At 42.2% G+C, this 26,455-nt stretch overlaps 1 protein-coding gene across 1 annotated transcript; it reads right to left on the bottom strand.

Annotated features, from left to right (window-relative positions):
- Nucleotides 1-549: 549 nt before the first annotated feature.
- KBTBD8 (kelch repeat and BTB domain containing 8) lies at nucleotides 550-17,668 on the bottom strand. Its single transcript, XM_089676033.1, has 3 exons — nucleotides 17,412-17,668; nucleotides 7,294-8,408; nucleotides 550-1,308 (listed from the first exon to the last, which is right to left on the bottom strand). Exons 1-3 carry the CDS (start codon nucleotides 17,666-17,668, stop codon nucleotides 848-850), a joined length of 1,833 nt encoding a protein of 610 aa, XP_089532159.1. The 3' UTR covers nucleotides 550-847.
- Nucleotides 17,669-26,455: the final 8,787 nt, after the last annotated feature.

Genomic DNA, 26,455 nt, shown 5'->3' with positions numbered 1-26,455 from the left:
AGAACAGAGAAACAACTGCAGAATAGGCAAGTATAAAGCCTCTATTGCAGGTGGTGCTTTGCTTCATTTTGTTAACCCAGCAACAGTTGTTTTTAACTTTTCTATAAGGAATTATGGCAGGGGGGAGCCCTTGAATCTGCTGCTCCAGGACACAAAAGCCTATTTCCTAGCTTCACAAGTTAAATAGAACTTTAAAAAACCATTTAAAAATTTAGACCACCACGTCAATGGAACTAATGTACTAATCTAGGCAACAGGAATCCAATAAAAGTAAGCTGGTCAATTCAACCAGCAAGTATCAGTTAAACCTAATGCAGCAGTTTTGGTTGGCCTAATCGAATACTAGAATGAAAGAACAACCGCTCTAAAAAAACACAAAAAAAAAAAAAAACAAATAAATCTCTGGTGTTAAAATGTGGGAGCCAACTGAAGTTCTCAGATTAGTTTTTATCATTACTAGTAGCTTTGCTCATTCTAGTGCATAGATATCTTGGTTCCTCTAAAGCAAATCAATAACTTACTTTAAAAACAATATGTACCTACAAAAAAAAAAAAAAAATCTGGGAGCAACTTGATTAAAAATGTACGCCATGAAAACGATGCTGATAATTGCACTTTGTAAACTCAGGTTATACTGAATAAAGAACATTGGTGAGAAAACTTAAAAAGAGTAGCTGTACCCCTTCACCAACTTATACTGCAACCTTGTAAAGCACCCATTCACAAATACAGAAAGAAAAAAAAAAAAAGTCCACTTTTTAAACATTAAATACTGACAATTTTTTGTTTGTTTTTCTCGTTTTTTTCTTCCTATTTCCAATGGCATAATAGAAAAGCCATTTATAGTCTACAAAACTTTTTGAAGACACTGGGGATAAAGTTTAGCAACTGCACATTCAAAGTGACGGCCCAAGTCCCATAGCCTCTCTGGCGTTTCATAGTATTTGTTCCAACTGTCAGTCTCCTCTTCATATGCGTACACGGAATTTTTTCGACTGGTTCGGAAAACAAACTCCTCTACGCTGACCTGGGTTGCACGGACAAATAAGTGGGGTGTACCCTTCAGGATCAAAAGTTTAATGTATGGGTTTGAAGACTGTTCACATGGAAGATCATTCTTTCGAGTCCACAGGTTCTGCTCAACATCATATGCCTCCACAGTGAGCACCCGCTGGTTGCCTCGGATTCCAGCTATATAGTATATGTTATCTTTGTACACAGCTGCCATGCCTTGGACTCTCGGCACACTCATGGGAGTCAAGTAACACCAATAATCTTTTGGAGGATCATAGCACAGAAAAACATCTCCTGTATAGAAAATGGAAGCAAAGCAATATTTTAGAAACAAACCGATCACCTACTATCCCCCATATACTTTTAAAAGGCAGTTTCACCTGCTGTATGATGGAGTGGCTGGAAGTTCAAAAAAACAATTAGTGTGCATAGAAATTGAGCAAGTTCAAAGTTATTCACAGTTGGTTACTGCAGACCTATGGATAGGAATACTCCTAATCATGTTAAACACTCACTCCTAAAGCAGTAGTAAACTTCGCCTTTTCAGTTGTACCTACAGGTAAGCCTGAAATACGGCTTACATGTAGGTACAGTTAATACCTCCCAAACATGCAGTGTTTAGGAAATAGTCAATTCTGTTGTAGCCAGTGACATCACCGAAGCATGCGCTCTAAATGCATGGCATACTCATGCCATTCCTTCAGAGCTCAGGAAAGAAAAAAAAAAGAAAAGAAAAGAAAAGAAAAAGCGAAAAAGAAAGAGGAAAGGAAGGAAGGAAAGGAGGGGAAAAAAAAAAAAAAAAAAAGTTAGATGTCTACAGCTGCCTCACTGGCTAGGTCAGTCTGCAAGTTATATCACCTCTCTGAGTAATGAAACCATCTTTAACCTCCCTCTGATTATGTCCATATATCTGTGCTCAAAGCGGTACATTTTTTTGCATGGAAATATGTATTTTTTTATTGTAGGCCTGTAAATTTTATGAATAATGCACTGAAATCTGTCCGAACAAGAGTCTAGTAAACATCCCGGGTAGGATAAAATTTGAAAACACGAAATCATAAATTAGAATGTAATAATCATAAAAATATAATAAATTTAATTCAATAATATAATCAAACTAAAAACACTGAAACTTGAAATATAGCGCCAAGTTCACACATCGCTGAGCAAAGTCGCAAAATCGTTTTCAGTGTCTGATGACGAATTTCCCCACGAATCATTATCACTCAATTCTGCAAGTGGTTCTGATTTACTATCGCTGTTCTCTAGCCGGTCTAAAACCGATTTTGACCTAAAGGGATGCTTTTTGGACACCATGGACATTTCTCAGTTTCCAGGCAGAAAGAACAGTAAAAGTGCAGGCAGGGCACAGGACAAAGCACTCGGGACAAAATGTATGTGAAATGGGTTGATACAGTAATGTTTTACTATGTGATTTTAGTGAAAGTCCCTTTTTTGTCAATTTCCCGCCGTTCTGTCCCCGTACGTCTCCACACTCGCAGGGGATGGAACCCAGGTGACGGCATCCGCCAGATTACATTGCCGGGGACACTGCAGGAGGGGCAGCGGAGCACAGGACAACGTAAGTGAACAGATGCCAGAGCAGCGCCGCATGGTAAGCCCGAGTGTAGCTCGGGGTTACCGCTTTTGGTACTGAAACTTTACCCCGAGCTACACTCGGGAATACAGTCAGGGAGGCTACATATTGAATGCATATTTTATTTAAATAGCCGACTCCTAACTAGGGATGAGCTCAGCCGTGTTCAAGCATAGTCCCGAACTTACATAAGTGAGCCCGCTAGGAAATAGTGATTGTACTGGGTAAAGCATCAGCGGCCAAAGCACTCCCTGTTCAGCAGCTGCACATATACATGCCCCTTGATGCAGGCTCACTTACAGTTCAAGCAACCATAAAATATAAAAAACCTTGTTCACATTTAAGCTAGGCTCACATACCGTATTTATTCGAGTATAACGCGCACACGTGTATAATGCGCACCCCTAATTTTCGATTAAAAATCGGTATAAAATTTTGTTTCACTTTTTGAAGAACCAAAAATATGAAGAACACTGAATTGTGCAAAACAGCAAAACAGCAATGCTTACCGTAACGTGTGGGCGAGGCGAGGAAAGGAAATGAAGAGGCGACCATATGTTACAGCGGATAAGGATTCTCACCCCCAGTGTATCTCGTCAGTTCGGGCCGCCCACTGTACGCGACGAGGGAACATAGAAAAAAAAAAAAACGATCCCCTGTTTTCGCCGCCCCTTAAAGGGGCGGGGCCGGCACAGGGGACGTTTTTTTTTTCTTCGCCCTCGTGTAGAGTGAGCGCCTGCGCCCTCAATGGACCGGCCGCCACTGCGTCACCCCACCAGTGCATCTCGCCAGTTCGGGCCACCCACTGTACGCGACGAGGGGACGTAGAAAAAAAAAAAAAAAAAAACGATCCCCTGTTTTCGCCGCCCCTTAAAGGGGCGGGGCCGGCACAGGGGACATTTTTTTTTCTTCGCCCTCGTGTACAGTGATCGCCTGCGCCCTCAATGGATCGGCCGCCACTGCGTCACCCCACCCCAGCCCTCGTTTATAACGCGCACCCAAACTTTGATTTCTTTTTTTGGTAGAAAATTTTGCGCGTTATACTCGAATAAATACGGTAAATGCAGGTCGGAAACACATGCATAAACATGCAGGTTCCCAACACGTGCAGCAATGTCCTACTCCTTAGACATGCAGGGGTGGTATTAATTCTTGACAGCACACAGTGAAGATAAAATCTTCTGTGTGTGACCCGGAGCCATGCAGATGGATAGGAGAACTACGTCCTTTGATGAGGTGAAAAGCAGAAACTACCCTAAAATGACCCTAGGCAAGAAGCAGGTCCTGGGCCTCAACACCCAGAAAAGAACCCTTTTGGTTCTGTAAAGGAAAAAAAATGGTAAGTCTGTCAGCTCAGACACTAGCTTTACAAAGGAGATTGGTACAAGAAACACCACCTTATAGGTGAGAGTAGAGAAAGGAATGTTTCTAATAGATTCAAAAACCAGTTTTTGCAGTGCAGACTGAACCAGATTAAGATCCCACGGAGCAACTGGTGGGGAAAACCTACCTTATATTAACCACTTCCCGACCAGCTGTTGCATATAAACAGCCAGACTGTGGCAGTGCAGGGTAGGGTGGCCGTTTATAAACGGCCTCCCCGCCCCCATGCTTGTGTGCGCTCCCTCGGAGCGCGCAGCACCGCGATCCAGTGCCCGCTGTGTCCTCCGGACACAGTGAAACACCGGTTGGACGGGACCTCTGTACGAGGTCCCGATCATGTGATCCCTCTTTGGCCAATCAGTGATCACATGCAAAGTAGTAAACAAGATGTCACTTGTGACATCATTGCTTACTACATGTGAAATCTGAATGATCACAGAGGTCACATGGTACAAGGCTATTCACAACAGCCTTGTACCATGTGACAAGCTGTGACCAATCACAGCTCGCTCAGTACTTCTCAATGAGTGCAAGAACGCACACTCATTGAGAAGTACTGAGTGAGCTGTGGTTTTTTTTTTTTTTTTTTTTTTTTTTTTTTTTACACTGGTTGCTTTTATACTCATATAGGAAAGAGAAATGATTGCTTTTACATCCTATATGGGTACCATGGTGACACTGTACTGCTAGGGTGACAGTATGTAAAAAAAGTTTAAAAATTATAAATTTTTGGTTATAAACTAATTTGTATTTTTTTTTACTAAAAAGATAACGGAATTTTGGCAAAGATTTGAAATATTTATTTGCAAAATTTTATAAAAAAAAAATCCCAGCGGTGAATGAATACCACCAAAATAAAGCTTTATCTGTCTCAAAAAAAATGGTAAAAAAATTCATTTGGGTACAGTGTTGCATGACCGCACAATTGTCAGTGTGATAGCGCTGAAAAGCTGAAAATTGCCCTGGTCTGGAAGTGGATAAAACGGTCTTAACCAGAGAGTGAGACAAATATCAAAAACAGAAAAGATGGGACAGAATTCTGATCCCGATAGTCCTTGGACGAAAAGATCTTGACCATCTGGTAGAGCCACTAGAGAGTCTACTCCAATGACCAAGTCCCCTGCATTGACAAGGAACCCAGAACTCCTCCCAAGCCTAACAGGCTTGTGTCTGTCATGAGGATCCTCCAAAAAGACAGGAAGGAAAGAACTCAGACTCAAAAAGCCAGATTCCAAAGCCACCAGGCCATGTAAACACTTGGTCCTTGGTGGGAGAAGTAATGGTCTGCCAAGAGAACAGATTGTCATCCCATGACAGAATGTTTTATTGTTGAGGTCTGGAGTGAAAATGGGCAAATGGGACACCCCTTAAAAAGGGGCTACCTGAAATGTTCACATTTGGGACAGAATGTCAGAATTTCCTCCTGTGGAAGAAATACTTTGGCTTATTTGGGAATTGTGATAGACAATGACCCTTCAGGGGCAAGTTCCTCAGTCAAGAACTGGAGCAACTCAGAATCAGAGTAGATAATGGTTTGAAAGCCGCTAAGGCAGTGAGCAAACCAGATATAAGAAGATCTCCTGGAGAGATCTCTGCAATCAAAGCCAGCAAACAATTGGAAAACTTGGGTAATTAATCTCTCATGACTGTGGTAAAAATCTTAGCTGAAAGGGGAGAGGGCCCGGCCACACCTGACAGACCAGACTCTTAGATTAGAAGATAACATGATTTCAGGCTGCAGATGTTGGCACCATTGGAAGACACATTGCGAGCCTCTTCAGAACGGTTAGTAGAAGATGAGCAGGGAGCCCCAGTACACTGGGACTGTCCAGCAGCCATGTGTCTACAATTAGACATGTGATCACAAAGCAGTAGGGCAACTTAAAGGCTCAAAAGGCAACCCTCCAGGTACCAATGAACATGGACAGCTGGAAGCAAATGGCCAGAGGTAGCCAAAATCACTGTAGGCAGGCAGCAGTAACAGATCAAGGATTAAAGTTCCATACAGCTGTTTTGAAGCAGGAGCAGAAGTTGCTTCCTCAATGCTGTAGGACAGGAAAGAGTGTGGTGTGCATAACACTCCACCCAACGGATGCCAAGGGCACTTTGTCCCACAGAGTTATCCCCTTTCACAGCAAAAACCACAAGGAATAAAGATGCCAAACGACCTAAGTAACTGAGGTAGCTCCCAGTCAACTGGATTATTTGCCAGCCAAGTTATTTTACTAGAATGGAGTCTGGAAGATGCTCCATGCAGAACTTGCAACTGAAGGTCTCTTATAGGCTATCCTTGAACATACAGTCTAGCAGGGTGCAGGGACCCTAAGAAGAAAGAAAAAAAAAACATATTAGAAGCAGGAAGGTGTTAAAAGTGTTTGCAAACGGCTAAAGTCTTTTTATCTTCATGCATTCTATGCATGAAGGTAAAAACCTTCTCTGTGCAGCAGCCCCCCCAAACACTCACCTAAGCCCCTTCTCGAACCAGCGATATGCATTGGAGTCTGAGCTATCCCAGGACTCCCTCCCATTGGCTGAGACAGCAACAGAAGCCATTGGCTCCCGCTATCAGTCACAGCCAGTAAGCCAATGAGGTGTGTGTGTGGACACACGGAGCAAAGGGTGACCCCATAGCAAGCTGCTTACTGTGGGGGCACCCTAAAGGAAAGGGGGGCAAGGTAAGCCTGAGGGGGACCCAAGAAGAGGAGGATCCAGGCTGCTGTGTGCAAAACCACTGCACACAGCAGGCAAGTATACTAGGTTTGTTAATTTTAGAACATGCTGGTAATGGGAGGGTTTTTTGTGGTGGCCTACAGTTTTGTTTGCCAGTATAAAATTGAAGGTAAACACTTGCCGTGCCCCTGAACGAAGAAAGTGCTGGCACTAGATCTTCTGCTCAGAGTTGCTTAAATCTCAGAAATGGATGGACAGATATGCAAATTCTTTGGCAGGTAAAACCATTCCCATTTACGCATTTTTTTGTCTGGAGTTCGGGTCCAAATATACATCCCCACATTGTAATAAAAATGACCGATACTGCTGAAGAGGAAGGTCGCAATTCAGACGCTGCCAATTAGTAAGCTCTCTGAACATCATCCCCTGAAGATCCTCCAGCATAAACTCCATGACCAATACACATGAACAGTCCTATTCCCCACCATTTTTTTTTTTTTATTATTATTATTATTATTGTCACTTATTCCAGTACAACAGCTAGCTATTTATCTAAAATAAAAACGATAGAGGGTCCACATTCAACTTTGCATATTACTTGGCAAAAATGCTATAAAAACATGTCTCACCTTGTAAAATGTATATCTTGTCTTTATATTCTACAGCGCTATGAAACTCCATCGCCACTGGCATTAAACTCACAGCCGTCCAACAATTGTCTCTTACATCATAGCACTCGACGGACTTGAGTGGGTTGCGACCATCTCCTTCGTAAACTCGCCCACCTATTGCGAAATGCTTACCACAGCAGTGAACCAATTTACAACCTATACGTGCTCTGAGCAAGGGGGCTTTGGCTACCCACCTATTGTTTGAATGGTCGTACAACCAGAAGTCACTTTCCGCTTTGTGGTCTATGCAAACGTCATTGTTGCTAGGCTTGTAACCCCCCGCAATGAAGAGTTCGTTATCTGGTGTTACGAGAATGCCAACCTCGCGCAGGTCCCCTGGGGGTTTGCATAGTTTATAGACTTTCCCTGTGACAGTATCCACACAAGGCACAGTTTGTTTCTTCCCTGAGTGTTTACTAGCGGCTTCAAAGCAGATTATCATTTCTGAAGCGGTCATGCCAAGACGCCTATTACAGTAATTGGCACTAAGCATTCCCTTTTGGACATGGTTTTTAGGCATCGCCCGTGCAAACATGGGAGGGATCTTTTCCACGAATTGTTCTTCCATAAGAGGAATACGGATACATTTGGCAAAGATCTCCGGGAGGTGCTCCTCCCTCTCAGCCTGGTCATGTTCAAACCAAGAGATGATGCTGGCGTAGACGTACTCCTCCTTATCTACTTCCAGGTCGTCACTGTTGAGGATACTTATAAGCTGATCTTTCTCCAGTTGCAGAAACTCCTGCTCTTTGGTGACACACAAAAACTTTTTACGTATGTATTCTTGAGACTTGTCTTTCAGTTCTTGGTTATCGTAGTGATCTGCAAAAACAAATACTCCTATACAGTTCTGAGGGTCCAGGCGGCTGATCATGTACTGGGCGCACTGGTCCTGGAGTGGATGGATCTGGAAGATGCTAGCTGCAGTGAACAAAGCTTGGACGTTGGCCTCAGTCAGCTGAACTCTGGAGGTATAGGCGTAGTTCAGGACAAGCTCCATGGACTCCTCTTCAATGCCTACTAGTCGGACTTCTTTCTGTGTGCTCTCTGTAAGGCCACTGGTGAACATAGATCTGGGGAGCAACAAAAACATTTAAAAAAGGGATACTTTATTTTTTAGCAATTTCTAAAGCGGAGGTTACATTATATGCCATGCTTTATCAGAGCTGCTCTATCCTCTGGATTCAGGGACCTACATAGGTATCCTTGTGTGTGCTCCTGACCTGGGGCTGTGTATATCAAAATGCAAACACATAGTCTTAGGACAGCAAGCTATTCCCTTGATCCGGTCTCCTCTATGCCATAAGATGGACATCTGCTGCCTTGGTACATAGAGTGCACTCTCCTGATCAGAAAGTTTGAGGAGTCTGTGCTTATACTGTAGTAGAACTATAGGCAAAACTTATTTTTCCATTTCAGAGTAAGGGAGGATTATAACCAGTCAGTTTATTTTTTGCTATCTGTCATTGGGGAAAAACAATCAAATAGATATATACTCACAAACCAAAGAATAAAAAGCAGTACGATTAGTCCGCAATGGTAGTCGATGCAATGCTGTGCCCCAATTGGGGATAAGCTGACACGTTTCGGGAGACGAACCCTCTTCCTCTGAGCAAGGGGGTTCGGCTTCCAAAACGTGTTAGCTTATCCCCAATTGGGGCACAGCATTGCATTGACTACCATTGCAGACCATTCACACTGCTTTTATCATCTTTTGGTTTGTGAGTACATATCTTTTTGATTATACAATAAATACGTGGTACACCACGGTAATGCATGATGAGTGCGCGCCCTTTTTTCGTTTTTTGTTCATCTGTCATTGGGGAGATTTACCTTCACTTCCTGTCCCATAGCCAAATCAGGGAGAGAGGAAATCTGTGCATATTGAGAGAATTCTTAGGGGAGTCCCAGGTCACCAGAACTAGTGTCCCCATTGGAAGATTTCCCCTCTATTACTTTTCTGAGGACAACCTGAAATTTGGGATTCTATTTTACTTCCACTTTCAATAATACGGGTAAATAGGACAAACAGAGAGTGACTCCCCCTAATGGGGACACAGACAACAGCAATCACTACTGACAGTCCTGCCCAGTTGCGAATTCAGGCTTGTTGACTTCTATAGGAACGCTTCTGAATCGCACAAGTCAGTCATTCAGTCGTGAACAGGATAAAATCCTAAAATTATTCTAAAAAGAATCAAATGTCCCCCTCATTAAACAAATCCCTAATTGGAATACATAAATAATTAATTCACACCCCTTATAAGTGATAATAAATAATAGTACAATCAAAAATACCCCTAACAATGTCCAGTGTCTCAATAGGCCGAACCAATATTACAGTTGCAAGAAAAAGTATGTGAACCCCTTGGGATTACGTGGAGTTTTGCATGAATTGGGCATAAAATGTGCTCTGAACGTCATCTAAGTCACAACAATAGAAGAACACAGTCTGCTGAACATAATACTACACAAACATTAGATGTTGCCATGGTTTCATTGCACATAACATGTAAACATTCACAGTGCAGGGAGGAAAAAGTATGTGAACCTTTGGACTTAATAACAGGTTGACCCTCCTTTGGCAGCAATAACCTCAACCAAACGTTTCCTGTAGTTGCAGATCAGACCTGCAAAATGATCTGGAGTAATTTTGGACCACTCCTCTTCACAAAACTGTTTCAGTGTAGCAATATTCTTGGGATATCTGGTGTGAATTGCTCTCTTAAGGTCATGCCACAGCATTTCAATCGGGTTGAGGTCAGGACTCTGACTGGGCCACTCCAGAAGGCGTATTCTGTGCTGTTGCAGCCATTGTTTTGTTGAATTACTTGTATGCTTTGGGTCATTGTCCTGTTGCATCACCCATCCTCTGCGGAGCTTCAGTTGGCGGACAGATGATCATACGTTTTCCTGCAAAATGTCTTGATAAACTCTGGAATTCATTTTCCCATCAATGACAACAATCCGTCCAGGTCCTGAGGCAGCAAAGCAGCCCCAAACCATGATGCTTCCTCCGCCATGTTTTACAGTGGGGATGAGGTTTTGATGTTGGTGTGCTGTGCCTTTTTTTCTCCACACATAGTGTTGTGTGTTCTTCCCAACAACTCAATCTTGGTTTCATCTGTCCACAGTATATTTTGCCAGTAGTGCTGTGGAACATCCAGGTGCTCTTTTGCAAACTTCAAACGTGCTGCAATATTCTTTTTGGTCAGCAATGGCTTCCTCCGTCGTGTCCTCCCATGTACTCCATTCTTGTTTAATGTTTTCCTTATTGTAGATGTGTCAACAAAAATGTTAGCATGTGCCAGAGATTTCTGTAGGTCTTTAGCTGACACTCTGGGATTCTTCTTTACCTCATGCAGCATTCTGCGCTGTGCTCTTGCAGTCATTTTTACAGGACGACCACGCCTAGGAGGAGTAGCAACAGTGCTAAACTTTCTCCATTTGTAGACAGTCTGTCTTACCGTGGACACATGAACATCAAGGGTTTTGGAGATACTTTTGTAACCCTTTCCAGCTTCATGCAAGTCAACAATTCTTGATCGTAGGTCTTCTGAGAGCTCTTTTCTGCGAGGCATGGTTTACATCAGACAGTGCTTTTTGAAACCAGTAAACCCAAAACAGGTGTGTGTTTTTTTAAGGGCAGGACAGCTGTCAGCAACACATCCAATATCACCACACTGATTGGAGTCAAGGTTGGCTCACTCCTGGCTCCAATTAGCTCTGGGAGAAGTCATTAAGCTAGGGCCTCACATACTTTTTCCTCCCTGCACTGTGAATGTTTACATGTTATGTGCAATTAAACCATGGCAACATCTAATGTTTGTGTGGTATTATGTTCAGCAGACTGTGTTCTTCTATTGTTGTGACTTAGATGACGTTCAGAGCACATTTTATGCCCAATTCATGCAAAACTCCATGTAATCCCAAGGGGTTCACATACTGTTTCTTGCAACTGTATAAAGATGAATGTAATCAACTTGAAATTACTTATAGTGTTGATCCCTTATGATTAAGTCCCGGATGTGACGAAAGGCGTCAGGGGAAGTAACGGACGCAAGGAGCAGGAACCGGAAGTGATACGGCGGCCATCTTTACTTTTGGAAATCGCTGTACTCTCCACATGGGAACTGCCTGGTAATCCCCAGGAACTGGGGGATATATATTTTGTGCATCTTTTATTCTATTTACATGTAAGCAGATTCATTAAAGCAATATGGTCTTGTAATATACGGAGTTACACTATCATTTCTTATTATACAGTATATGTTTGGAGCCTGGAATACTTGGATCAAGGCTGATGGATAATAATGGAGGGATGATTATATAGTGCTACTCTGCAATAGTAAAGGAGGAGAAAGAAATTTGTTGGGTGATTTCTACAACTGTCATCTTAAGGCGTTCTCTTTTATCTTTGGTAAGGGTATATATATGCCTTACTTATGAGAAGTGTCACACTTTGAGTGGTTTTCACTGTATGAAACATCACTAATTGGCACGAGTGCTGTTTGTAATTTTTCACGAGTCTCACTATTTTTGTGATATATTTATATTTATTTTTTTCTCCTTAGTATTATGGTAATGCACTATTTTAGTTTATTTTTTATTTTTGAGGTTTTCTTAAAAGTCACCAGAAGGAATCAACACTATATGGAATTTCAAGTTGATTACATTCATCATTCTAATATTGGTTTGGACTATTGAAACACTGGACATTGTTAGGGGTATTTTTGATTGGACCATTATTTATCATCACTTATAAGGGGTGTGAATTAATTATTTATGTATTCCAATTAGGGATTTGTTTAACGAGGGGGACATTTGATTCTTTTTAGAATCATTTTTGAATTTTGTACTTTCAGGGGTTGAAAGTTTTTTCTAATTTGAATCCAGAGAGTGATTGGGCCTTTGTGAGATATACCATATTCACATTTTTTTGGTTTTGATAGGATAAAATCCTAACCTGAAAGTGTCTAACAACTATTTTGTCAATTACCTGTGAAAACGGAGCTTCAGTTTGCACCGCACATGTGTGAATCCACACTCAGAATTGGCAGCCAATGCCAGTGGAGTCTTAAACAAGCAATTGGAACATATTTGTATCGGTGCATCCCTACATTCCATGGTACGTTATTTAGTTCAGAGTATTTTCATGAGTACTTGTGAACATGCTCCCAAAACTTTGCAATTTGCGTCCATATGTAATGGACTCAAAGTGCACCACAAAAGAATAGCATGTGATTTGAACAGAAATGCGATTCTTGTCCAAATCGCATGCGGTTTCCCCACTGCTCCTGTGTTAACCCAGGCTGGTCATTGCTGTTTAAAAGGATAAGTTCACCTTTGGGAACATGATACAAGCTCCAAATGCTGCAGCCATCACCCAATCCCCCCCATGCTCACTAAGACAGCAGTACGGGGAGAAGTTCCCACTTTAATAGATTGCAGCCGTGCGGGGCTCCACTCACACGGCCGCGTCATTGATTCACAGAGTTCTGTGAATGAATGAACTGCAAGTCCTAACAGCTTTAGCGGCTGTTGGCTTGTAGTTCTCAATGAACTACCAGAGCACTGTGAAGCGCTGTAGCAGTTAATTGATTCTTCCTGTCAGTATATCTACTTACCCGTATGGGCAAGCAGATATACCAACAGGTCAGTGGGAAACCTGCAAGGCACCAGCAATCTGCTGATGCAATGCTTTACAGGTTACTGCAACCAAAAATAATAAATGCACATTTTTTTTACCTGCACAAAACTGTGCATTTATTATTTTTGGTAAAAAAAAAAAAAAAAAGAACTTATCCTTTAATCTGCCACCATCCTCTGCCTGATAGCCAACACCAAGGTAAAAACACCCCCACACACCCTTCTCTCCCACTCTCTGCACAGCAAGGGATCAGTGCAGGGAGGTTTCCTGAACAACTCCTGTGTGAGCTATGACAAGCCGGGGTTCACACAGGAGCAGTGGGAAAGCCACATGCAGTTTGGACAGGAATCGCACTCTTGTTCAAATTGCATGCTATTGTTTGTGGTGCAGTTTTGTATTGACACAAATCACACCGCAAAGTATCAATACTTGGTATCGGCGTGTACTTGACCAAAAACATTGATACTAGTACTTGCCAATCAAAAAAACGGTATAGGTGCATCCCTAGTGGAATGTTATCCTGGTGCTTGAGAATATAGTAGATTAAAAAAAAAAAAAAAAAAAAAAAAAAGTTTGTTTTAAACACTTTTGAATGAGCTTGTGAGAACTGAAATAGGGAAGCTGCCAGTGCCAACTAGCTTTAGGTCATTCCCACCTTTGCATGCTTTCCCAAATGGTCGCTGACTTGAAACAGGCATGCATCCAATGAAAATATGGGAAAAAAAAAAAATAATAATTATCTGTACTTCTGTCTAGTATGTTTGTTTCAGGTAAGCGATAAACGTAGGTAGTGAAGTTAAGACAGGAATGAAGAAATGACAGCTCCAAAGCCTGCACCAAAGAAAAGAAAAGAAAACACCACACAAAAACAACCACCAACACACAAACAACTAAGCAGTGAGATTGCCAAAACATCCATTGTCATGGGATCAATATACAATGCTACTGCAAGAAATAAACTGTTAGACAAATCTAAGACCAAGCCACAGTATTGGTATTCGGTGCTGAAAGTGTTTATATGACAGGAGGTGAAATCCTAAATGCAACTGAATGCAAATATGGAGTAAGAGGGATTTTAATGTTTTGAAGGACCCAAGAATTAATAGGGAACAGAAACAGTGTAGATGATGATGGAAAAATAGGCGAGGCATTGCTCCACCTTGGTTCTACCAGTGTGCAAGGAAATCAGGAAGGCGATAATGATCTGTATAGTGGCACCACTACGTTACAAAAGAAGTCTAGAATTAAATCTAGGGCGTTTTCAGCCCAACATACCAATGCCAATATTTGTGCACTTGTACAAGTAACCAAGGAAATTGAACAATTGTCTTTGAAGACAAAATGGCCCTTTAATTTACCTTGGCATCAGGAACAGGCACAGATTAGCTGTTCAGAACAATCTAGAGATAGTGATTAAACCACCACATAAAAAAGTAGAAAACTTTGCAGATATGGACAATAGCCAGTATAAATTATGTGCCATGAGATTTTAAAGAACAAGGAATGGTATTGTCAAGATTTCTTTGGAAAGCATTTATGATTTCCAATGTAAATATCTGAAAAAATCATAGCAAAACACATGGCTAATCTCATCAAATGCATACAATTTACATCGTCATCAGGCAGGCTCATCTCAGATGTGAAATGTTAAAATGCAAGTAGGCTCCTATATCATTTAAAGTGTTCCTAAACCCACAACAGTAAACAGTCTGTATATGCAGTAAAGCATGCTTGATATACTCACTGTGGGTCCTAAGGGTTTAATCCTCTGCATTGTGTAAAAAGGTTGTTTGGTCCTTACTTCTCTGATCCCCCCCTTCTTCCTGTGCCGCTGCCCCCCCTTATCTCCTGATAAGACATATCATGTGGAGACACTCTGCAAATGCTCAGTTTGGTGTGTATTGCTAGAGGTTTTATTATTGGGAGAGTGAATAAGATCAGCACAAGGGCAATTAGCACTGTCCAGATAGAGGTCAGGGGTTCCGCATACTCTTAGAGCGGAACAAAAACTCCTACTAAAAGCTTTAACCAGTGCTCTGCTGGACACTGATAGAAGTCACAAGACTGCTCTAACTGCTAATGAGAAAGTATTCAGCAGTTTATATTTACTAAAATAATTGCATTTCCATGTTCTGTGTACTGTGGGAGACCAGAAAGAGTGAATGCAGGGTCCCGGGTTTAGTAGCACTTTAAAATCACCACAAACCTACCCTCACATGTTAGATGCAATTGAACTCCTAAAGATAATTTAGGAATCACTATACCCTCCAGGGCTTTCCTGGAACCCATTGATATTAAGGCATTGTACAGGAATATCCCCATGTTCAGAGAATAAACGCGGTTGTCCTCTTCCCCTTAAAAACTCTCAAAGCCCCGTCCATACAATGCATTCATACCTCATACGCAGAATGCTTTTACATTCCAAGATTCCCTCTACCTCCAGGATCAGAGAGCTGGGAACGGGACACGTTGTGCACCATCAGATGCCAACTTCTACCTGGGAGTAGCCAACATCTGCAGCTGTTTGTTGCGCACAGTGTGTGCAACAGTGTTCACAACCGCTGGCATGAATGTAATCCTTGCTGGCAGCCGCTCCTAGCCACACAAAAACGCCTTTATGATTGTAGTTCCACAGCCAAGAACTTAAAACTATGCCAGATAGTTTACACTCCTACATGCAAACCTTGGATTTTTAAAAAGGAAAAAAAACACAAAAAAAAACCAAAAAAAAAAAAAAACTGGTGACTGAGTGCGTTACTTATAGCATTAAGGCACAGATTTTCCCCTCATACTCTGTAGTGATGCACCGATACCAAAAATTCAGAATGCATGTGGCCGAAAACTGGACCGACTGCGTATGTGGGGTGGGGAGGCTCAAAATTTTTTTTTTAAACTTATGATTTTATTGCTATCACATGGGGGACCATTAGTCTCCTATGTGACAGCATATGAGTGACAGGTCTTCTTTGTAGGGGGGAGGGGGTGGGGAGACGAGCAGTGTATACAGTGAGGTAGCAGTGTATACAGAGAGGCTCCCTCACTGGCTGTCACTATATGTTGGTGCCAATTTTTAAATGCAATTATCAGCTTTTTTTTTCTTCACTATAGCTCACAGAATTAGCTGTCACTTTCCCTGGAACTAACGGAACTTTTTTATCTCAGGAAAGAAACTAAAAAGGAAACATTGTTTCTTTTAGCTGGAAGTGACAGCTAATTCTGTGAGCTACAGTGAAGAAAAAAAATAAAAAAATAAAGCTGGCAATTGCATTTAAAAACCAGCACTGACATAGTGACAGCCAGTCACTGTATACACTACTCCTCTCCTGCTTTCTCCGCCACCTCACATCTGCAGTACACACAGTCCCCTATCGGCAGAATGCTGATAGAGCTATTTCGGCGGCCAAAATTTCGGTGCATCCCTAATACTGTGTATTCATTAGGCACATAAAAAAAAAAAAAAAAAAAAAAAAAAAAAAAATTATATATATATATATATATATATATATATATATATATATATATATATATATATATATATATATATATATATATATATATATATATCTCTAATTGATAACCACCAAAACTGGAGCAGACAGAAAATGGTTACCATGCACAGCTGCCTCAATCAGCTCCTATCTTTACCTTTTTTCATTAGGCTACAATCACATTGGCGATTTAGGCTGGTGAAAATTGTAGTAGCAAGAATCTAACTCCTGCTGTGGTTGTGATTGCCTAGGTGAAACCACTGGTCCCTTTCACTATAAATGACAGGTTGCCAGCAGACACAGCCGTTTGCGGTTCTTCGCACAACCAGCGGTGATCGCTGGTGGACACAGTGGGTCCTGCAGTGATCACCACAGGTTATTCCTGCCTGTGCAGAGAGCCGCAAATTTCTGCATCTGTCAGTGACCCGTCATAGTGAATGGGGGCCGTCAGCCGCACCTAGCCGATCACAGACGCAGCAGAAAATCAGAAGATTCTTGACAGCCTAAATCGCAGGACAGCTTTAAATTTCTGTGATTTTTTATTGCACTTCTCAAACAGAAAAAGCTTCCAATGGTATATTTACCAGACCAAAGGGGAGCAAATAAGAGAAGTTCATTATTAAGGTGTATGCTGCACACTTTAAGATTCCAAGGCAGGTTTAATTACGATTGGTGGCCGGCTTTTTTTTTTTCTTTTGTTAAGATCTGAATGTGAGAATCATCAAGGAGGAAGTTCCAGCATCACCAGTAGATGAGTTTCAGGATCACCAGATTAAACTACTCAGTGGGTAGGCCTTGTTCTTTGTAAGCATCTTAAGTTTCAGGATTACTGAACAGGATCTTAAAAGTATAACTAAAAAGGCAAAAAGGTTTCAGCTTTAGATATGCATTAAACAGACCTCACAACAAAAATCAGATGAAATCTCCATAGAACATACCTGAAGTATGGACTGATTGCTGCAAGAACATTTCTGTGACAAGAAAAACGTTTGCCGGTTTCCACCTGTACGACAATATCCGTCAGCTTGCCTTCATCGTACATTGCTTTAAGCTGCTGGAGGATGCTGCAGGCATGGTAAGGGTCCACAGCACTGATGACTGGACTAGGTGAAGGAGTGCCATTCTGTGTTTGTGAAAATTTGGCTACTTCTATAGAAAACAATTTCAATAGGTTAAAAAAAAGCAATATTTGCATATTCCCTAAGGAACAGAACTGATGAATACAAATGTCAAAGATGTGCTCTTACTTGTCATTTACATATAACATTTAAAGGTTGTAATGGGTTTTCAATCATTTCTTACATGGAAATTAAAGTGGGAGTTCACCCAAAAGTGGAAGATCTGTTTGTTCACCTCCCCCCCCCCCCCCCCCCTCCATTGCCACATTTTGGGAAGGGAGCTGGTACCAGCTCCCACTTCCAGTCAGATGCACCGCGGTAATCTGCAAAGGAAATTTTCTTCCTCTGGGACATAAGACTGCAGGACCATTCACAAAGTGCAGCGCGTTCTGCGCATCCACAGTAGGAAACCGGTTGTGAAGCTGCAAGGCTTCACTTCCAATTTCCCTTACTGAAGATGCCGGCACCTGCAAATTAAGCCGATTGAAGAATTGGCTCAGGTGGGGATATCGCCGAATCCCTAGACAGTCAAGGGTGCTTATTTTAACCGCTAGCCTACAGGGCACTTTTACCCCCTTCCTGCCCAGGCCAATTTCCAGCGCGCTCACACTTTAAATGACAATTGCGCGGTCATGCAACACTGTACCCATATGCCATTTTTATCTTTTTGCAACAGATATAGCTTTATTTTGGTGGTGTTTAATCAACTCTGTTTTATTTTTTTCTTAAGCCAAAAACCACTGAAAATTTTGAAAAAAAGTTTAGTTTTTGTTATAAAATTTTGTAAACAAGTGATTTTTCTCCTGCACTGATATGCACTAATGACGCTGCAGTGATGGGCATTGACAGGCATCGCTGATGGGCACTGATAGGCGACACTGAAAGGCAGCTCAGATGGGCACTGATGTGGCACTGCTGGGGCCACACTGATCATCAGGGCACTTGTCCCCACCGCGGAATGCCGATTACCGGCTCTCCTCTCCAGCTGTCAGCGTGTCAGCTCGAGAGGAGAGAAATGCTGATAACCGGCATTTCCCTGTTTACATGTGATTAAACACAGCTGATCACATGACAGAGCCAACATCTTTGGCTCTTTCCGTGGATCGGTGATCCGCTGTGTTCGAGGAACACAGCGCACCGATGATCGCCGCGCTCTCCCTGAGCCGCGCATGCGCAGTGAGAATGGGAGAACCACCTTGCGCCCGTCATTGGACTATATGGCGGGCGGTGGTTAAAGTCAGAAGCTATGGTATTTGTAGCTGCTGACTTTTAATTTTTTTTGGGAGGGGGAGCCTGGAGCTCCGCTTTAAATTACTTTTTCCAAGTATAATGTGAACACAGGGTACATCCATAAACCTCATGCAGGCATTCCAAAAATCTCCTACTTGCTTGTTGGCAACCCAAGATACTTCAATCTCTGCTAGGAAAGGAGAGATAGGGGTGTCACACCTTTGACAGCTGTGTGTGTAATCTGATCTCTTGTGTAGAACTGTTTTATGAAAGCCAGAAGTTTTGAACGGCTATCTATAACTTACTGCCTGGTGGCTGAACGTGGTCTTAAATCATTTACCGGGAAAAAAAAAAAAAAAAAAAAAAAAAACCACAAACCCACATGTACAGTCAGGTCCATAAATATTGGGACATCGACACAATTCTAACATTTCTGGCTCTATACACCACCACAATGGATTTGAAATGAAACAAACAAGATGTGCTTTCACTGCAGACTGTCAGCTTTAATTTGAGGGTATTTACATCCAAATCAGGTGAACGGTGTAGGAATTACAACAGTTTGCACATGTAGCTAAATTTGGTCTCATGTAGATGGGGGAGGCTTCAAAAAAAAAAAAAAAATCACAAAAGATTGCAGGTAAAAGAAAATGCAGCATGTGTTGTAGCTCTTCATTCTGGAAGTGTAATTACTGTCTGTGCTGGTCCAGCTCTGCCTGCTCTCACCTCACTACATGTAACAGTCAGGGGAGGAGGAAAGGAAATATTATTCAGGTGTCCAACAGCTCTGAGTCTGCTGCTATTGCATTCAAGATTATGACAACCAACAGCAGTCTCCGCGTATTTGGATGGTTGGCTTTTAAAGCTACATGAAATACACATACTGTAAATATGTAGGGAGATTGTTTCAATGAATGGACTAGTGACAGGGTATCTAACATAGACTTCCCTGCTTTTGTCCTCAGTCCTCCATAAACTGCACTGCATACAGCCTTCACTAACAAGTAAATGTGCTTTCCAGCTGCCCCTGCCATACACAGCGGGGTCTCCTATTAGTACACTCCACTACTACCAGACTCATGCAAAAGGATTCACAGAAACTGATGGAACACACGGACTTTATTCCACGATGGGGCACTTGGATGCAGCAAATAAAATGAGACAGAACAATGGCAGATGTACAGCTCGAGATATAAAGCAAATAAGAGTACAGTAGTTATTAGGAATGTTGTAGCCTATATGTGTGTGATTGAATATATAATATATATATATATATATATATATATATATATATATATATCTATCTATCTATCTATCTCATTTAAGTAGCAGAGAGGGTTATTAATCAGTTTCAGCTACTTTGGTGTTAATGAAATTAACAGGTGCACTAGATGGGCAACAATGAGATGACCCCCAAAGCAGAAATGGGTTTACAGGTGGAGGCCACTGACATTGTATTCCCTACTCATCTTTTCTGAGTGTTTTTCACTAGTTTTGAATTTGGCTAGAGTCCGTGTCACTACTGGTAGCATGAGGTGGAGAGGAGGAGACAGGCAGTAACTCTAGAAGAGCTGGACAGGGCCGTAGAAGGTCCTTAACTCATCAGCAGGACCCATATCTGCTCCTTTGTGCAAGGAGGAACAGGATGAGCACTGCCAGAACCCTACAAAATGACCTCCAGCAGGCCACTGGTATGAATGTCTCTGACCAAACAATCAGTAAGACTTCATGAGGGTGGCCTGAGGGCCCAACATTCTCTAGTGGGCCCTGTGCTCACTGCCCGGCACCATAGAGCTCAATTGGCATTTTCCATCGAACACCGGAATTGGTAGGTCCACCACTGGCACCCTGTGCTTTTCACAGATGAGAGCAGGTTCACCCTGAGCACGACAGACGTGAAAGGGTCTGGAGAAGCCGTGGAGAATGTTATGCTGCTTGTAACATTGTTCCACATGTCCCTTTTGGTGGTGGGTCAGTGATGGTCTGGGGAGGCATATCCATGGAGGGACGCACAGACCTCTACAGGCTAGACAATGGCACCCTGACTGCCATTAGTTATCAGGATGAAATCCTTGGACCCATTGTCTGACCCTACGCTGGTGCAGTGGGTCCTGCGTTCCTCCTGGTACACGACAATGCCTGGCCTCATGTGGTGAGAGTATGCAGGCAGTTCCTGGAGGATGAAGGAATTGATACCATTGAATGACCCCCACACTCACCTAACCTAAATCCAATAGAACACCTCTGGGATGTCATGTTTTAGTCCATTCAATGCCGCCAAGTTGCACCTCAGACTGTGCAGGAGCTCAGTGATGCCCTGGTCTAGATCTGGGAAAAAAATACCCCAGGACATCATCCGTCGTCTCATTAGGCGCATGCTCCAACATTGTCAGGCATGCATACAAGCACGTGGGGGTCATACAAACTATTGAGTACCATTTGAGTTGCTGCAATGAAATTTCAGCAAAATGGACTAGCCTGCTTCATAATTTTTTCACTTTGATTTTTGGGGTGTCTTTGAATTCAGTCCTCTGTATGTTGTTAATTTTCATCAAACGATGGGGAATCTTTACGTTCCTAACACATTACCCAGTCCATATCAGTATAGATATCCAGCATGAGATTTTTCCCCAATGAGATCTGATGTGTTTTCAAAGTGTTCCTTTAATTGTTTTGAGCAACACACACAGTTCTATAATGGATATGTGCTGAAAGTGCACACTCAGGGTTTAGAAATAACAGCTCTTAAGAGTAGCCATCCCCCCTTTATTCAAGGGACCAAAAGTAATTGGACAATTGAATCAAAAGCTGTTCCCTGGCCAGGTGTGGGCTAATCCTTCATTATTTCTTCATCAATTAAGCAGGTAAAAGGTCTGGAGTTGATTCTAAGTGCGGTATTTGCAATCTACTGCTGGGAACCTACATCATGCGTTCAAAAGGAACTGTCCATGCAAGTGAAACAGGCCATTGTAAAGCTTCAAATACGAAACAAATCCATCAGAGAGATAGCAGCAACATTAGGAGTGGCCACATCAACAGTTTGGTAAATTCTGAGGAAAGAACGCATGGTGAGCCCAGCAACATAAAAAGGTTACTCTTAAGAGTTGTAATTCCTAAACCCAATTTGGATGTACAAACCCTCAAATTAAACCTGAGAGTGTGCACTTTCAGCACATATCCATTATATAACTATAGCTGGAATATGTTGTGCCTGTGTCCAAATATATATGGACCCAACTGTATATCTCTCACACACACCAAGAGTCCTTCCCTGAAATTTCCTTGCTACTAAATATTCCCCATTCAACTGTTAGTGGTATTATAACAAAGTGGAAGCAACTGGGAACAACAGCAACTCAGCCACAAAGTGGTAGGCCACGTAAAATGACAGAGCGGAGTTAGCGCATGCTGAAGCGCACAGAAGTTGCCAACACTCTGCAGAGTCAATAGCTACAGACCTCCAAACTTGGTGTGGCCTTCAGATTAGCACAACAATGCGTAGAGAGCTTCATGGAATGGGATTCCATGGCAGAGCAGCTGCATCCAAGCCTTACATCACCAAGTGCAATGCAAAGCGTCGGAAGCAGTGGTGTAAAGCACGCCAATTTTGAAGTAAAAAAGTGATTATTAAATACTAACAAAAGAAAGTGCTGTTAAAAAATTATATAAAATTATTTTGGGTACGGCATTGCATGACTAACTGTCAGCCAAACTATCACAGCACACTGAAAAATGTGCCCAGTAACGAAGGGGTATTACAGGCCGGTATTCAAGTGGTAAAGATTTCTGCAGTTGCAGTTTGACCAGATCAAAAACAGATCTTGATCTCTTCACACTGGCCAAACGCAAATGTGCGGCCTCCTGGCATCTGGGCCTAGATGCTGAGCGGCCGCACATTTGCTTTCTATTAAAAAAGAACATATGTGCTGAAAGCGCGCGCCCCCAGGACACATGTCCGGTACTCACGGAAAGGTCCCGATCTACTCTTTGAATCGGGACCTTTCCCGATCATGTGACAGCGTGTCACATGACCCTAAAACCCACCCCGCTTCCCGGCTTCTGAAACCCCTAAAGGGCCGGGAGGCACCGGCGTGCAGGTGTTAACAGGGATTACTGTCACTTTAAACAAGCTGCTAGGCTGCACGTAGTGCTATATCCTACTAAAGCCAGCTAGCAGCTTTTTAAAGTGACAGTCAGCACAATCATTATGGTCTGTGTTTCAAGTGCAAGTTCTGCCTTAGCAACATTTTATAAGAAGCCTTCTATGTAACATGTTCCCAATATTACAGTCACTGCCAGATTCCCCTCCCTCTCCCTGTGACAGCAGAACAAGGAGAAAATTCCCTGTACTAGCTGTCACTTTTTAAAAGCAGTGCGGCCGTGCAGGGCTCCGTCCCCCACACGGCCGCGTCATCCATTCAGTGTTCTGTGAATGAATTAACTACAAGTTCTGACAACCTTAGCAGCTGTCGGCTTGTAGTTCTCAATGAACTACCACAATGCTCCACAGCGCCGTTCATTGATTCTTCCCATCAGAAGATCTGCTTGCCCATACATCCCATACAGGCAAGCAGATATACTGACAGATCTGCAGACCTACATGGCACCAGTGATTTGCTGATCACCGGTGCAATGCTTTACAGGCTCCTGCAACAAATATATGCATATTTTTTTACCTGCAAAAATATGTGCATTTATTATTTTTTATCAAAAGGTGAAAGTATTCTATGTAACTATGGTCAGGGATGCATTCCGGGCATTCATCTCTGGGCACATACAGCCCTAAACATCTGCACCTCTTGGTGCACCATCTAGCCTCTCAGAGTTTTACAGACTGCCAACAGTGGGGCTGTGCTTTTTGCCCACACAAAAGAGCTGGGATTTCATGCATGGGGGCTAAACACCCAGTGTGTATGAGGCCTAAAAGGGTAAAGCCAGAACGTTTTATTAAGTTGTGAAGAAACTGTGGAAATGTCTGGTTTTTTTTTTTTCTTGCCATGTCCTAATTGGAAAGATTTACCCTCACAGTTCGTTCCGGCAACCACTGTCACCAGAAAGTGATGAGAAATCCAAATTTACGTTCTCAGAACAGATGGTGGGGGAAATTCATTCAATGGGGAAACCTGCTTTGGTTAAAGATCTCTTTACATTCCTCTGCATTTTTGGGAAAGGAATTGAAGACAAATCTTCCACCTGGGACACAGAGGGAAAAAAAAAACAAAAAAAAAAAAAAAAAAACACACAACACCAAAAACATTGGTTCACACTATGGGGATGGGTTAAGACCATGTCAAGTTATTTTTGCCATTTACGTCTCCATTGGAGAGATTCATCCCTTTTTTGGACTGGTCACTGAGAACAATGTGAGGAGCAAACCCAACTTTAGAGCTGTCCCCAGAAAAAGAGGTGAGGGGAAATCTTGCAATGTTGACAAATTAGCCACAACAAATACACACACGCGCACTTTGGGAGATTTCTTATTACTTCCTGCTGTGTGTGCCAGGAAATGAAGGGTAATCTCACAGATAACCCTTTCATACTTTTTCCAAAGCTAGAGAAACAGTCATACATAATCAGGGAGCACTCAACCAACTGTGCAGCAATGTCTCAGGAACAGTCACAATGTCTTATGTAGGGCTTGTGAACACAGGTGATTACGGCCGCCAGATCAGTGCAATTCTACAGTCAGAGGGTTCCAAATAGTCAATGATGTGCACCCCTGGATGCGAACTGTCATCTGTACTTAACTGCAGCTAACCGCTTCATGTGTGATTACATGTGGTCAATATCAGGCTTCTTGTCTACTTCTGACCAGTAACATCAAAATATGCTGATCTGAATGCGATGCGAGACCCGAATCCACCAAGTTTTAGCGGTGAGTTTGGGCATCCTCTGAGCTCATCTCTAGCTGAACTAGTTCTTTTTTATAACCCCCTTCACGTCTAAGGTTAAAACAAATCTAAATGCCTAAGCACAATTTTGCAACGTTGACATGTGTTAGTAAAACCAGACATATCATCGCAACTACTTTGTACATCCAGGTGGATTATACCTTGTTTTTTTTCAGGACAAATTGGGCTTTCATTTGGTGGTAAATGAGTTTTTTTTTTTATCAAAGGAAAACTGGCCCAAAATAGTAAAAAAAAAATATTTTTTTTTTTTATTTAGCTGTGTGTTTCTTGTTACTACTATAACCTACCACCAAAGAACAACCCAAAATAAATTCTCCAGTTCTTGACGATCGCTGCGATATCATATGTGTGTGTTATTTGTACCTGTAGTACAGCCCAGAATCAATAGTGCACATTTTGTTTTTGTCTTTTTTTTTTTACCTAAAAACACACTGACACTGATAGGGATACCAAATTTTTTTAAAAAAATCCTGACCTTCACCTTTGACCCTGACCTTGACCCAAACACTAACCCTGGCACTGAACTAGATTAAACCTTGACCTAGTTATTTCTTTATCTTTTTTTTTTTTTTTTTTTTTTTTTTTACAAACAATTTTTTTTTACAAACAATTTTTTTTTCTCTCTATGCCAGAAGTTAGAGAGATACACTGTATCTCCCTCCTCCATTCTTAAGAGGGGAAAAAAAAAAAAAAAAAAAAAAAAAAAAAAAAAACACACAAGGGGGCTGGGCTGTACAATGACTGATCACTGTGAAAGCCAATCAGAGGCTATCACAGCAATCATGTGACCTGGAATTGGTAGTTCCAGGTCCCCGATCATAAAAACAGGACCTGGAGCTCTCAATGACACTGTGGTCTTTGCGCTGGGAGCGCGCTGTGCAGCGCACTCCCAGCACAGACAGGTACGCAAATATGCTATGCGGCCCCATGGAAAAAAAAGCCCAGTTCTGTGAGGCCGTATATTTGTGTTACATCGGCGTCAATGGGTTAATCCAATGAGCTGTGGGCTGGGTCATTCCCAATGCTTTGTTTACATGAGCCAAGCTGTGGAAGTGACCAGGCCCACAGCTGATTGGAGTAAAACAAAAAATATTGAGTTCTGAGTTTGGCTAGAGATGAATTCAGAGCTCATCGTGAAAGGAAAAGTTCAAATATGTATGTATTTTTTTTTATTATTACTAGCACTTTTTTTGTAGGTAAATAAAAAAAAAAAAAAAAAGGTGCATTTTTTTTTTTTTTTTTTACTCTGCAGCCTGTAAGGCTTTACCCCAGTGATCAGCAGACCACGGGTGCAACGTCAGGCTACTACAGACTCTAAGCCAGCTGTCTGCTCGTACCTCCCACATGAGAAGACAGTTACTGAATTGCAGGAAGAATCAATGAGCCAAGAGAGCACTCACCAGAACCTTCACAGTTCACTGAGAACTACAAGTCATTGGCAGCAGAGGCCAACAGTAGATGTAGTTCATTCATTCACAGAACTCTGAATGATGTGGCCGTGGGTGGAGCCCCACGTGGGCATGGGTGGAGCCCCACGAGGCCGTTCTGTTTTTAAATGCTGACAGCTAGTACGGGGAGAAGATTCCTCACCCGCTGTCATAGGGAGAAGAGGCAGGAGCTGAAACAGGTTACATGCGTCACCCTAAATAAAGATAGATCATGAAACATGTTCCAGAGATGAACTTATTCTTTAACCCAAAGCAGTCATGCACACAGTGGATT

The sequence above is a fragment of the Staurois parvus genome, unplaced genomic scaffold, assembly GCF_062004578.1.
Source record: "Staurois parvus isolate SC_StPar_1 unplaced genomic scaffold, SC_StPar_1.0 ptg000162l, whole genome shotgun sequence".
NCBI classification, from domain to species: Eukaryota; Metazoa; Chordata; class Amphibia; order Anura; family Ranidae; genus Staurois; species Staurois parvus.
The sequence above is the reverse complement of the archived record's forward strand: the minus strand, read 5'-3'. Positions and strand labels throughout refer to the sequence as shown.

Excerpts from the sequence above, each read along its gene's own strand:
- KBTBD8 (XM_089676033.1), bottom strand. The coding sequence starts at position 17,668 with ATGCAAATATTGCTTTTTTTTAACCTATTGAAATTGTTTTCTATAGAA. Across the intron at positions 8,409-17,411 it reads GCAATCAGTCCATACTTCAG|ATCTATGTTCACCAGTGGCC; the intron begins GTATGTTCTATG and ends GTTGCTCCCCAG. Across the intron at positions 1,309-7,293 it reads CAAGATATACATTTTACAAG|GAGATGTTTTTCTGTGCTAT; the intron begins GTGAGACATGTT and ends TTTTCTATACAG.